Source organism: Pollicipes pollicipes, unplaced genomic scaffold (assembly GCF_011947565.3).
Source record: "Pollicipes pollicipes isolate AB1234 unplaced genomic scaffold, Ppol_2.1 Scaffold_5724;HRSCAF=6776_pilon_pilon_pilon, whole genome shotgun sequence".
NCBI lineage: Eukaryota > Metazoa > Arthropoda > Thecostraca > Pollicipedomorpha > Pollicipedidae > Pollicipes > Pollicipes pollicipes.
The window spans coordinates 52216974-52230093 of NW_023596746.1; the positions used below are offsets into that span (position 1 = coordinate 52216974).

Genomic DNA, 13120 nt, shown 5'->3' on the forward strand with positions numbered 1-13120 from the left:
TTAATGTGGAAGCTGCCAGCTGCTCAGTCTCGCGGGGTGGCTGCTGGAACTCGGGGAAGGGGCGGGGGGCGGCTGGCGTCCCGTTGATTGGCCTTTACCTTGTGGCAACCCCATCAAATCGAGGCAGAAATTGAAACCGCGCTCTCAGATGTCTCCGGCGTCAGGTATCCAGTGAGTCCTGCAAGTCGCGCGACGCTCAGGTATATCGCGTGCCATTTAGATGCTTAAACTAGGAACGGTATTGATGTTGGGCTTTCAGTCCTTGCTTTCATGTTGGATATCCGGCAGACGTTTGTTCTGCGGAGAGGTGAACGGGTGTTGGTCATGCCGCGTTTCCGGCGTTTAATGGATTAGGAGATGCGTGTGGCTTTCTCGCTATTTACTGGACGAATGTAAGTCCGAGGAGCACATAGCCCTTGTTCGTTGTCATCGGTTAATGCGTTTGTTATTTTCTTACAATACATTCAATCGTTTGGTGTTGTGTATTGCCGTGTACGTACCACCTCGTTCGAAAGCACGACCGTAAAGGAAAGGCCGCGTACATTCGCCGCCCGGTGTGCGTCACGTGACTCAACGGTGCCGACCGTCAATAACGGTACCGAGCAACTACCGAAGGCATCCAATGGTCGCCCTCAAAACCCTCGGCTGACGCCATTTCGGCCCGACATTACGTCAGCCGCTTCTCATGATTGGATTTTAAGTTGCTGTCAAGGCGTGAAATCCGGCTTAAGGCACGCTGAGCACTCCATGTTTGTCAAATGTCCAGCAACACGAAGTTGTGCAGCGTCAACACACCTCCCAAAGGTTGCCCCGTAGTTGTGCGCACGTTTGGAATCATTTATGCTCGCCCGGGCCTGCCAACTGACACGTAAATGCACGCTAGGGTACACACAACACGGAGTTGTGCAGCGTCAACACACCTCTCAAAAGTCGCAATGTAGTTGTGCGCACGTTTGGAATCATCTGTGCTCGCCCGGGCCAGCCAACTGAGGCGTAAATTCACGCCAGCGTCCACAAAACACTGGAGAGTTTAACGAACGCCTTCAAAGGTTCACTATCATGAAGAGTAAAGTACTCCGTAAATCTGAATCAAAAGCCAATCGAACCCGCAAAGTTGCCGTTGTTGTCCAGTGGTCGCGCCTGCTCTCCGCAATAATGGAAGCTTTAACAGTTTACTTTTTGACTTGCACTGAGCCGCGGCTGAGCTTCAGCGGCGTGGCTGCGAAGCCGTGATTTCCGTCAGTCAGACCCCCGGATTTCAGACATCGCATGGCACGGCCCGCCAACCGGAAGCGATTTTCTGCATGTATTCGGCACACGACCTGCCAGACAATGCAAGTTCCTGCCGCTTGTAACAGTGCACCAGCAGCCTCAGCTGACTATTCTGGCGTGCGTGGGTAGCATCCGCCACACGGAGTCAGAAAAACCATGGGGGTCGACGTCAATAACCGATCTAACGCCTGCAAAACCAGCAGGCGGCAGATGGCCGCGGCTACAGAGACGCGAACTAAGGCAGTGGCGCGACGTCCGGTGACGCCCCCTGGTACAACCGATATGACTCAACAAATTAAATTGCATAACACCATACGACACGTGGAGCGTCCGGCGTCCACTCCCGTCCGTCTGTGACCATGGCACGGGCGCCGACCGTCAAGCCTTACCGCGCCTCGCCGCCGGGGCCAGGCGCGGCCGGTCGTCAGTCACGGCTGGCGCGGCAGCAGGCCCAGCGCCTGCAGGCACGCCGCCGCCGCGCTCGCCTTGGCCAGCTTCTTGTTGGGGCTGTCTGCGCTCGGCTGGTACGTCACGTCGTTCACCGTCACCTGGCGAGGCGGCGAGAGGCGTGTCAGAATCCGCTGCGCGCGGCACGCGGCACGACGGTCGTGGCGGCCCCGGTCGGCGCGCCGCACGCCAATGTCACGGAGCGACAGCGACGGCGAACCACGCGGCGCACCAACACGTGCGCGGTAGACAACGAACAACACGCGACACCGCCGCGGTAGAGGACGAACAACACGCGACATCGCCGCGGTAGAGGACGAACAACACGCGACACCGCCGCGGTAGAGGAGGAACGCCACACGACACCGCCGCGATACAACATCGTCACAGGTTGAAGAAGGGGCAGGTACCTTGTAGAGGAAATGTTTCTGGTGCGACGGTCCGCTATCAAAAGAGAGCTCAAAGTTGGGTGGCCCCCACCTCCGCTTGGTGCACAGCTCCATCAGCGCCGAGATCGGGTGCTTGCCTGCAGCAGACGGGCGCGTTATATTCGACCACATACATTCATGAAAAGCGCATAAATGGGCCACCAGACTTGCGACTGACCAGCACTGGCACCACACGTGCACAATAAGGCGTCCCTTTGCTGCTTTGTTACCCATGCCCGCACCATACTTTTGTGGCAATGCCGAGAAAAGAGACCATCTGCGTTTCAGCCAAATTGGGCCCGGGCGTCGCCAGTTAGTGATTGCTCTACTTTAGACTTCACGGAACCAATAAACACAGTGACCTGTGCACAGCTCCTCATCGAAAACAAATTAACAAAATACCGCAGAAGGCGGCCAACCCATATCACTCCACAAAGATGGCGACCAGCCCTCGCACACCTATGCTGGAGCGTAGCACGCCGCCTGTACGCACGCAGCACGCCCACCTGTCAGATCCTTGACGTTTGTGAGCGTGACCTGCGGCTGTCGGCGACTGCCGGGTCGCTCATCCTCCGACACCAGCCCCTTCTTATCCATCTTAACGTCCAGCAGGAGCGGCGTCAGCGAGCCGTCCTTGTTCTTGCCGAGGCCCTGACCCGGCTCCCATCCCATCTTCTTGAGCAGCATTTCGCCCATGCCGCCGCGCACCGGCAGCGACGACTTCAGCTGGTTCTGCAAGCGGGGCGCGTTAGAACGCGGCGCCGCCGCCGGCCGCGCACACAGCACACCCGCCGAACCCCGTCCATGATGAGCCACACAGCGGTGACGTCACTGGTGAACCTCGGCCGTAAGGGCGCAGCACCGACGTATGAGCGAGGCGCGCGCGGCCCGGCCGGCCGCCGGGGCCGACTGCTGGAGCGGCCGGCGCCGGGCCCGACAGGACCGCGCCCACTTACCACCGGGACGTCTCACCGGGCCACAACGGGGGGCCAGGCCGCCGACGCACGCGCCGCCGACGCTGTGGGACAGCACTGTCGGAAAACGGCCGTCAGTTAAGCTTGGCGGCGCACGCGGCCGGCCGGCCACCACCCGCCGGCGCGTCTCTATGGGTTCATCCCCTGCAGGCCAGAAAGCCCGCACATGGTAAGGGAAGCCCAAAGATCCAATATTCAACGACTTTGCCAGGTTCCGTCCTAAGGTCAGAACCTGCTGGAAGCCGCTGGAACCGCCCAGCTCGATCCAGCACCCAATGCGCGCTGCGTGGCTAAACCCGGAACTCACCGAGCGCTGTATGACCTTAATCAGCACCCAGAGGGTGCATGAGGCCGTTGCTCCGTAGCGGGGGTGGGGCCGGCCGGCCAGCAGGGTCAGGACGCGGGTACAGAGAACCCGGCCGTGCTGGCACGGCCGGGTCCGTCTGCACGCGCCGCAACACACACGCCACCAAGCTTAACTGACATCCGGCGCAACAAGCAACACACTGACACAAAACGCCTTCCGCGGTCGTCCGCCACATATAAGCATTGAATGAAACACACAAACACGGTGAATTCTGGTCGCAAATACACAGTGATCACCATCTTAAGAAGGCCAACAGCTTTAATCGGGGCGCAGTGCCGGCCTGACCAGACTGAGGAGCAGCACGGTGTACGGACGCCAGCTGAGTAACACCTTTTTGGCCCAGGCCTGTTGGCCGGCGCTCAGCTCTGCCACCGAGAGCACGCGCGCCCCGGTCGAGCCATTGAACTGGCCTGGCTGGTGACGAGACGTGGCCCACGACTGCATCTGAAACAGGACAGCCGGACCCTTCAGCGACGTGGCCCACGACTGCACATGCAATTTTGCGGTTTTATGGACGACGGGCAAATATCGACGGTCCTTTATATCACAGAGCACACAAGTCTAATCGTGCAGGTTAGGTTCACAACTTCCGAACTATCAACACACGACAGATCTTCGATCTATCAGCGTGATATGATGATGACATGATAGTATGACACACCTCGATCAGTTCACCCCGCCTGGTCCCAGCAACCCTGCACTGTGAGCTGCGCGAGCACGATTACAATGCATGATATTTCAAGCAGTACAGGTTCCTGCTGAGGGCGGCACGTACGTCCTGCTGGGCGCTGGTTATCAGGTGCTGGGCCTCGGCGTTATGCGGATCCTGCTGCAGCTGGCGCAACGCCGTCAGACGGCGGCTCACGATCGCGTTCCAGGTCCAGCTCGGGCTCACGATCGCGTCAGGTCCAGCTTCGGTACGCAAAGGGCACACAATCAGGCGACGGCTCACGATCGCGTTCAGGTCCGGGCTTGTTTGCCCCAGGTTCAGACCAAACACGAGTTTTTGGACGCATCAGCACGAACCTCGTTCACTACCCGCCCTACTAGCTGGATCAGTTTCCCACGACTTCTCCCACTGCCCGCGGACGTTCTGGGAGCAATGCACTGCTGTACAATGTGACTCCTACGGAATAGATCACTGCTAAACCTGGATCGGGCGCGTTTTTCGCACTTTATAGACGAACTTTGAACCGCTCCTCGTATGTCATACCCAAATTCAGTCGCCACGACGGACGAGCACAACAAATGCGCACTTAAGTCCGTCGAGTACGCGACATCCGCAGAAGACAGCAAATCAGCCGGCGGGCAACATCACAGCGCGCGTCCTTCGCAGCACAGACCGAGCGTTCGACTCCACACCCTAGCGCACAGGGTGTGTATGTTGGTCGGCGGTGTGGTGGCGGCTCGGAGCCAGCGCCTCCTCCCGCCGTGCGGACTACTCACCGCCGGCCGGGGGTCGGGGAACACGCTGTCGGTGCTAACCGGCGGTGTGGCGGCGACCGGCGGTGGCTCGGGAGCCGGCGCCTCTTCCCGCTCCGTCGTCGATGGGACGACGGCGGCCGGCTGGGTGGCCTTCTCTGGCGCAGCGGCGGCGGCCGGCACCACCGGCACCCACTCCAGCTCTGGCCACCGGGCGGAGATGGGTTGGGGTCAGGGTGGTGACGGGCCGGGGTCAGGGCGGTGACGGGCCGGGGTCAGGGTGGTGACGGGGCCGGGTCAGGGCGGTGACGGGGCCGGGTCAGGGAGGTGACGGGCCGGGGTCAGGGCGGTGACGGGGCCGGGTCAGGGTGGTAACGGGCCGGGGTCAGGGCGGTGACGGGCCGGGGTCAGGGCGGTGACGGGTCAGGTCACGGCAGTGACGAGTCGGGTCAAGGCCGCGACGGGCCGGAGTCAGGGCAGCGAGGGGCCGGGGTCAGAGCGGTGACGGGCCGGGGTCAGGGAGGTGACGGGGCCGGGTCAAGGCAGTGACGGGCCTGGGTCAGGGCGGTAACGGGCCGGGGTCAGGGCGGTGACGGGCCGGGTCAGGGCGGTGACGGGCCAGGTCAAGGCAGTGACGGGCCGGGGTCAGGGAGGTGAAAGGCCCGCCGTCGCCGCCGGCGGCTCGCCGGGCACCACGTGCCGACCGTGTCGGAGGTCAATCTAACGAAGCACGAGAACAAACTACGCCGTTTGCAGATCCCACCCCATTAGCAAGCTTATCGGAAAAACTTGGCTTTACTTACCACTTTGGTTCGTGTTCATACCAGACCGGATGCATCGGTGAAACTTAAAGTTGGCGGCTCGTAAGCTCCAACAATGAAATTTAGGTGTCACGTTTGCGTTGTTTCCCATGTCATCGTGAATCCTGCACGTTTGCGAAGGAATGTGCCGGGCGACCAAGCATTAGGTGTCATTTTGACTCGTTCGCATTGTAAGTTAATCTCAGGGAAAGAATGTTTCTGAAATGAAGAGAATACGCCCTGTAAGCTAGTCCACCGCTGTATGGGGTCACCTGCTGCATGCACGGTCTTGGGTGGGCCACCGTAGTACCTTTGGAGCGAATGATCTGATTCAAACACCAGTGGATAAACTTGACCTTATTCACCATGAATCAATTAAGTTCATTTCACTTGTGACCTATGACACCACGCATCACGAAAAACACGCACAATTCGTGCATATCAACGAGGATGGGCACAACTCCTCCACCGGTAGTGGCGATGAAACCAGCAGCAGCCCCAACTACCCTGGGTCCTGACCTGACCTGTGCTGACCCTGGGTCCTGACCTGACCTGTGCCGACCCTTGGTCCTGACCTGACCTGTGCTGACCCGTGGTCCGTACTGGCCCTTGGACATGTGCTGACCCTCGGTCCTATGCTGACCCTTGGTCCTGACCTGACCTGTGCTGACCCTAGGTCCTGACCTGACCTGTAATGACCCTTGGTCTTGACCTGACCTGACCCTGGGCCCTGACCTGACCTGTACTGACCCTTGGTCTTGACCTGACCTGACCCTGGGTCCTGACCTGACCTGTGGTGACCCCTGGCCCTGACCTGACCTGTGCTGACCCTTGACCCATATTGACCCTTGGTCCCACGCTGACCCTTGGTACTGACCTGACCTGTGCTGACCCTTGGTCCTGACCTGAGCTATGCTGAGCCTTGGTCCTGACCTGACCTGTGCTGACCCGTGGTTCATACTGACCCTTGGTCCTGTGCTGTTCCCCGCTGGACACGGGGAACTGCGAGTTGAGTTTCATCACTTGCGCCTGCCTCTCCGCGTGTGATTTTACCGGCAGCTGCGGCGCGTTCTGGAAACAGGTGTTAAAAGGTCAGGCCTGGCAGTCAACGGCATCTTAAAACTCACAACTCATGAGTGTGGATGTTCTGCATCATCTGTCGCACTAGGTTTTTGTTCATGCAATCTGACAGAAAATTTGCGTTGATGCCTTTTGTTATTTTTTATCCAGAACAGCGGCAAACGCCTCGTGTCGCGTCCTTCCACCTTGCCGACTGACCCGGATCTTCATAACGATGTGGGAGGGCCGCTCGCGGACAGCGAACGGGTGGTAGAAGGCCGCCTCGTCGTCGGAGCCGGGTCGCGCGCCTCTCGGCACGGCCTCCTCCCGCAGCCGACGGCACATCTCTGCCCGCACAGGGTCAGCCGCGCTGCTGACAGGCACAACTCTGCACACGCCGGACAGCGCCGCCTCAGGTGCGACACTTGTCTGATTCAAACAGCCACGCAGGAGGCGGTGGACGGATGCCGGGCACTGCCCTCGCCCCACCCCCAGAATCGCTCAGCCGCCCATGACTTGAGCGTGCCGCCCATCACCTTAGACACGCCCGCCTGGACCTGCCAGGCTTATTTGCCCCGGCTTCCCCCCTCCCTCGTCGGGACTGTCTGCTCTCTCTCTCCCATCCCCCTCCCATTACCGCCAGCCCTCTCCGTAGCGTTCTGTCCTCTCCGGAGTGTCCTGCCCTCTCCGGCGCCGTCACGCCGACTGAGTGCCCCACCACTCCGCCTGCCCTCCCCCTCTCCCGGCCGTCACCGCCCTGACTAAGCCTGCCCCGCCGCCGCGCCGTCTACTGACCGGTGAGCTGGTGCAGGTCACGCGTGGTCTCGCGGCGCGCGTCGACAGCGGCCGACTCCAGACCGGCCGGCAGTCGGCCCTCCTCGCCCAGACGCAGCGCGTTCTGGCGCGCCACCTCCAGCAGTCGGCGCTTGTCGATGCGCTCGCGCAGGTCGGCGCGGTCCGGCGTCCGGTCGCGGGAGCGGGAGCGGGAGCGGGACCGGCGGCTGCCAACGCACCGGTGGCGACGGGTCACAGTCACCAGCGACAGCGGCTCAAGCCCGTCACGCAGGCCGCAGACGTGCCGTGCCGACGTCATATCTGAGCACGAGTGAGGGACGCCGCAGTATTGTACATACAACAAAAGAATGAACAGTTCATGGAGTGCAGCGGCCATTTAGCAGATCTACCACGGTTGGCGAGCGGTTGAATGTAATATTTCAGCATGTTGAGTCACAAGCAAACGCTCTTCCGCCTTCTGAAGGTTACATGGCATGCACGACAAAAACGAAGAAGACAAACGTGGGGTGGGAGGCACACATAACGATATCACGAGCAGGGCGGACCGCCGTCACCCCAGTCAGGCTAAGGCCTCCATGCCAAACACTTCTCCCGCCTCTCTAACGGCCCTCTGGAGCCGCGTTTACTGGTGGGGGCCGGCCGTCCGACCGGCGTCCGCCTCAGCCCCGCACCTGCGCCTGGCGCGCGCACCAGCACGGCGCCGGGACCCGGTGCGGGAGCCGCAGTCGTGCCGCGGAGAGCTTGACCTGTCCCGCCGCGAGCCTGGCCGGTCACCGCCGCCGCTGTCAACAGCGCGATGTCAGCCCGGGGTGGGCCAGCGGCCGCGCTTGGCCCCGCGCTGCGAAACTTCTCTCCAGTGCGTGGTACGCCGTCAGAAGATTCGAAACATACGACATGTCGGTCACTGGCCGTCGATGACATCGGAACTCGGACCGCACCGTCTACGTCGGTCCCTTTAAAACCAACCAAGCATTGTTCCAATGCCCTTGTGAGAGTGTATCCAAAGTGACCCTTTCCCTTCAGCAGCCCAGGTGAAGAAGCAAGGCGGCTTCAGGCGCAGGCGCAGGCACAAGATCCGCCACAATGTCACAAGTCAACGCCACCCTAGAATCCCCCACCGTTTACGCCCCCCCCCCCCCCCCCTCCCCCATGTGATATCCCTCACCCGTCATCGGCGTCCAAAGTTTGGCCGGGTGTCACTGAGCCCAAAGGCGATACCCTACCTGAAAGTCCGCCGACTGGAAGATCTGCTGCCGTCCCTGGCTCGACTGTGATGTCGCCTGAGAGTACAGCGGAGCACCGAGCGACAGTCAGAGCCCGGGCATGACGCGCCCGACGTGTCTGCGCGGCTCGTGTCTCCGCTTCAATATTGGACGTTAAACAGCCGCATACATGCAGTGTACAGCTCTACAAACATTGAAGCACATACAGGAGGTGCAACACATTTCACTTAAAATGCATCGCCGTACGAGGCCAGCCGATATTCGTGATTTCAACTTAAGGCTGTGCAACAAAAATATATAAACAACTGGCTCTAAGTAGATGCTTGAATCAAGTCCCCGAAGAACGCTAACATCCTTATCGCCAAATAAAAAGCGCACGTGACGAACCGCAATGTGTTTTGCGTGCCGACATACTGCAAAATGACTTTGGCACCAAACCAACACAATGTGCGACGTAAATAGCAAACAGGAAATCGTGAAACGACTGGTGCACGCAGTCGGCATGAATGGACAGGCACTTAAAGCAGGACCACCGCTCCATTGGCTCACCTTTTTCGGTGACTGGACGTATCATGACTTTTCTTGTGTGACTTCTTTGCCTTGCGCCCGACACCTTTAATCCTTGGTTCTTCGATTCCACTGCCAGTTGCCTCTCCTTCGCTGGCAATCTCTCCGTCGCTTTTGACCTCACCTGAGAAAAAAAAACTGCGACTGACGACCGTCTCTGCTCAGCCCCAGCGACTAGTTCTCACAACCTCAGAACGTGCAAGTCGCGGACCTCTATACGTCTACCCCTACCTTTTCCTCCTATCTCTATCCCGGTTATCCCTGTCCACTCGCTATCCGAGAAGCTGTCATAACGATCAACATTATGAGCTGTGACGCCGGCCGCCCGTCCAGTCTTCCCCTCCCTCGGCCGTCCCTGAACAGTCCTCGCCTCCCCGGCAGTCCCTGAACAGTCCTCCCCTTCCCGGTCGTCCCTGAACGGTCCTCCCTCCCCTGCTGTCCCTGCGCAGTCCTCCCCGCCCCTGCCATCCCTGTACAGTCCTCGCCTCCCCAGCCGTCCCTGTGCAGCCCTCGCTTTCCCCGGCTGTCCCCGTACAGTCCTCCCCTCCCCGGCCCTCCCTGCACGGTCCTCCCCTCCCCGGCCCTCCTTGCACAGTCCTCCTCTCTCCCGGCCGTCCCTGTACAGTCCTCCCCCCCGCGGGCCCTGTCACCGCCCCTGTGTCACCCCCTGTACAGTTACACAGTCTGCCAAGGCTGTGATGGTGTCGCCCGTGGCCGCCGTCGAGCCCCGGCCGACAGCCCACCTTCTACAGCAGGCCGACAGGGAGTCGGCGAGGAGGGCGAACCGCTGCTGGAGTCGGTCAGCTCGCCGTCTTCGTACCGCTGGGCCCGCTCGGCCTGCCGGCGGCGGGCCTCCTCCTCCACCTGACGCACCGTCTCCTCGAACACCGCGGAGTTCTTCAGACTCTTGATCACGATCCCGACGCGGCACAGCTTCGGCGCCTCCCCTGGTCAGGCAGGGCACCCGGGCTTAGCTCGGCGGCGTTGGTGACGCGGCGCAGCTTCCGCGCCTCCCCTGGTCAGGCAGGGCACCCGGGCTTAGCTCGGCGGCGTTGGTGACGCGGCGCAGCTTCCGCGCCTCCCCTGGTCATGCAAGGCACCCGGGCTTAGCTCGGCGGCGTTGGTGACGCGGCGCAGCTTCCGCGCCTCCCCTGGTCAGGCAGGGCACCCGGGCTTAGCTCGGCGGCGTTGGTGTCAAAATGGTAAAGTGAAATAATGAGTGACCCTACAGATTGCACGCTTCCCCAAAGCATGACGAGACATCCCAAAAGCATGCCCCAGTTGATACAGCATGAATAATCTGAAGCTCTCGTTTGCAGGAGGCGCACTGCTTACACTAACATATTGGTTGGTGAAATTAAATGCCCCCAGGACAAACATACCAGGATTTACTTCCTGATGCGTGAGTGTTTGCGTGATGGATGCATTGCACGTTGGAATGAAATGTCGCCGGTTTGATTCCAGCACAGGAATCTGTCCGTGGCTCGGCGCACGCGAACGGGGCGAGGCGTGTGCCATAAACACGGTGACTTGCGTCGATATTATCTGTAACGTCCGCGAGCTTAACATGCGCAAGGGTAGCAGCAAAGTATCAGAGATGGATAGATGAGATCGTCAGGAGATCACATTACTCATGAACGCAGGTCTTTAAAACCTTTAGTTGTTACCTTTAAAAGTTGGAAGGAGATTTCAGCAATCATGCACGCATAATAGTTCATAACTAGAGAAAGAGGGGGAGAGAGGGAGAGAGCGAGAGAGCGAGAGAGCGAAAACGAGGGTGGAGACAAATGTGGAAGGTGAATCTACACTTCACGGCCACGCCAAAGTTGTGTGCGGTGGAGTTCGAATTCGTTCGCAGCACTGCGGACCTGAGCTTGGGCATGGTTCCGGCAATCTTTACCGACAAGAGCTCCAACAAGCAGCTTGGCAATGTCCGACATGCTTGTCGCGCCTGAACCAACTCTAAACAGGCCTCCATCGGAGACGCTACTCTCATCTCGCAGCGGCGCAAACAAAAGCCACTCGTCTGATTCAGTGAACTAACTCTAAATAGGCCTCCATCGGAATCGGTGCTGTCATCTCGCAGTGGCGAAAACAAGAGCCACTCGTGTGATTCAGTGAACCAACTCTTAACAGGCCTCCATCGGAGTCGGCATCGATTCAGTGTTTTCTGGGACGTCTGTGTGTCTGGGTGCACATCTGCCTGGCCCGACGCACAACAGACTGATGTACGGACGCATGCAAAATGTGCACGCACAATGGCTCCGCCTTGCTGACGGTCCGCGACGACAAAAAAATAATTCTGATTACATACCAGGGTCGGCCATGTCCCTTGTTAGAGGGATTGCCAGCTGGCGGTTCAGCTGCTGTCAAGGTAGGCCACTGAATACTTGTACCACACTGTGTATGTCGGAGAAAACAGATGCGCAAATGCCAAGCCCTCGAAAAAGCATCCCAAAGTATGAGCAACTATGAGTTAAGCCCCCCCCCCCCCCCCCCATTCAAAGGAGACAGCTATTCCCCGCGGACAAAGTTCGCCGTCATCCGATGTCCCGAGGCGCGGAACGCCGCCACACGTTTCCTGGGCCCTGGTGACCCGTAAGGGCCTCACAGTTCAGGCATGGTGAGATCCACATTACCTTGTTGGAATGTGAGTGGACATGACGTCACAGGGGCGGCGCTTTGACCGCCAAAGGCGTGGCTTCATCGCGCATCGAACTGCTTGCACATGACCAAATGTTCAAACACAAAAGAGGCACTGAAATGCAAAGAGTTATCCTCTGCTTTTGCAACAACCTCTACAAATCGTTTCAAATAGCGCAGGTGCGATGACCACAGCTGGTGTCCTGATGCCGACAATACGTAAGGCTGACTTTCACCGCGACTCTCAAGAATAATGAGGACGGATCGCACGTCCTCACTCAACATCACATGTGAGGCCATTTCACACCAGCGGATACATCAGCCCCTGCGTTGACCAGCGGGTGTTGCCAGTTACCTTTGCCGGCCAGCGGCTGCGAGCCGTCGCTCCCTGGCGGAGCGGCGTCAGCGGCCGACGTCAGCGCGCCTGCGCTGGGCATCTCCACTGCTTGGTGGAGGTCCTGGCAGTCACCGGCGCCCGGGTTCCCCGAAGGCCCGGCCGGGAGTTGGAGGGCCGGGGTCGGCTGTGCGACACCGGTGGCCGGCGCGGGCGCGGCCTGCTGCAGCTGGCCAACCTGCTCCTGCCGCCGCGGCGCCACCGCCTGCCACTGGCCGATGGTCGGCGGCCGCGGCGCCGGCAGCTCGGCCGACGCGGCGTCCCCGGCGGCGGCGCTGACGGCGCGCGCCCGGTCGGCCGCTGCGCCCCTCGCTCCGCCGTCCGCCTGGCCGTCACGGCGGTGCTTGCTGACGCTCGGCGACGACCGAGAGTCACGTGACAGCCGCTTGGAACAGTCACCGTGCTCACGTGACAGCCGCTTGTCACCCCCCTCCGGCGACAGGGTCCGGCCGCGGGACGACCGCCGTTTCCGCCGATCGCGGGAGGAACGCTGGGCATTTCGGCCGTCACGAGACTTGTTAGGCGCCGAAGTCAGCGCAGCAGAACTGATGAAGGTCGCGGTAGAAGTCTCCCGATCTTTCTCCTGAGAAGGGGACCGGCTACGCCGGATTTTGCACTTCTTGAACTCTCCATCTGTGGAAGAAATGGATCGCTTCCGTGTTTTCTTTGACACATCTTTTTTATCTTTCGATTCATGACTTTTGCTTGATGTCACATCGCCATGGGATC

The 13120-nt window shown here is 60.1% G+C and overlaps 1 protein-coding gene across 1 annotated transcript; it reads right to left on the minus strand.

Annotated features, from left to right (window-relative positions):
* Positions 1-1291: 1291 nt before the first annotated feature.
* LOC119103183 (protein SON) lies at positions 1292-12549 on the minus strand. The gene is made up of 14 exons (XM_037226630.1): positions 12353-12549; positions 10098-10301; positions 9337-9478; positions 8788-8844; positions 8236-8346; positions 7565-7770; positions 6989-7116; positions 6676-6781; positions 4928-5113; positions 4264-4400; positions 3819-3932; positions 2654-2879; positions 2130-2245; positions 1292-1820 (listed from the first exon to the last, which is right to left on the minus strand). Exons 1-14 carry the CDS (start codon positions 12432-12434, stop codon positions 1701-1703), a joined length of 1935 nt encoding a protein of 644 aa, XP_037082525.1. The 5' UTR covers positions 12435-12549; the 3' UTR covers positions 1292-1700.
* Between the last annotated feature and the right edge of the window lie 571 nt (positions 12550-13120).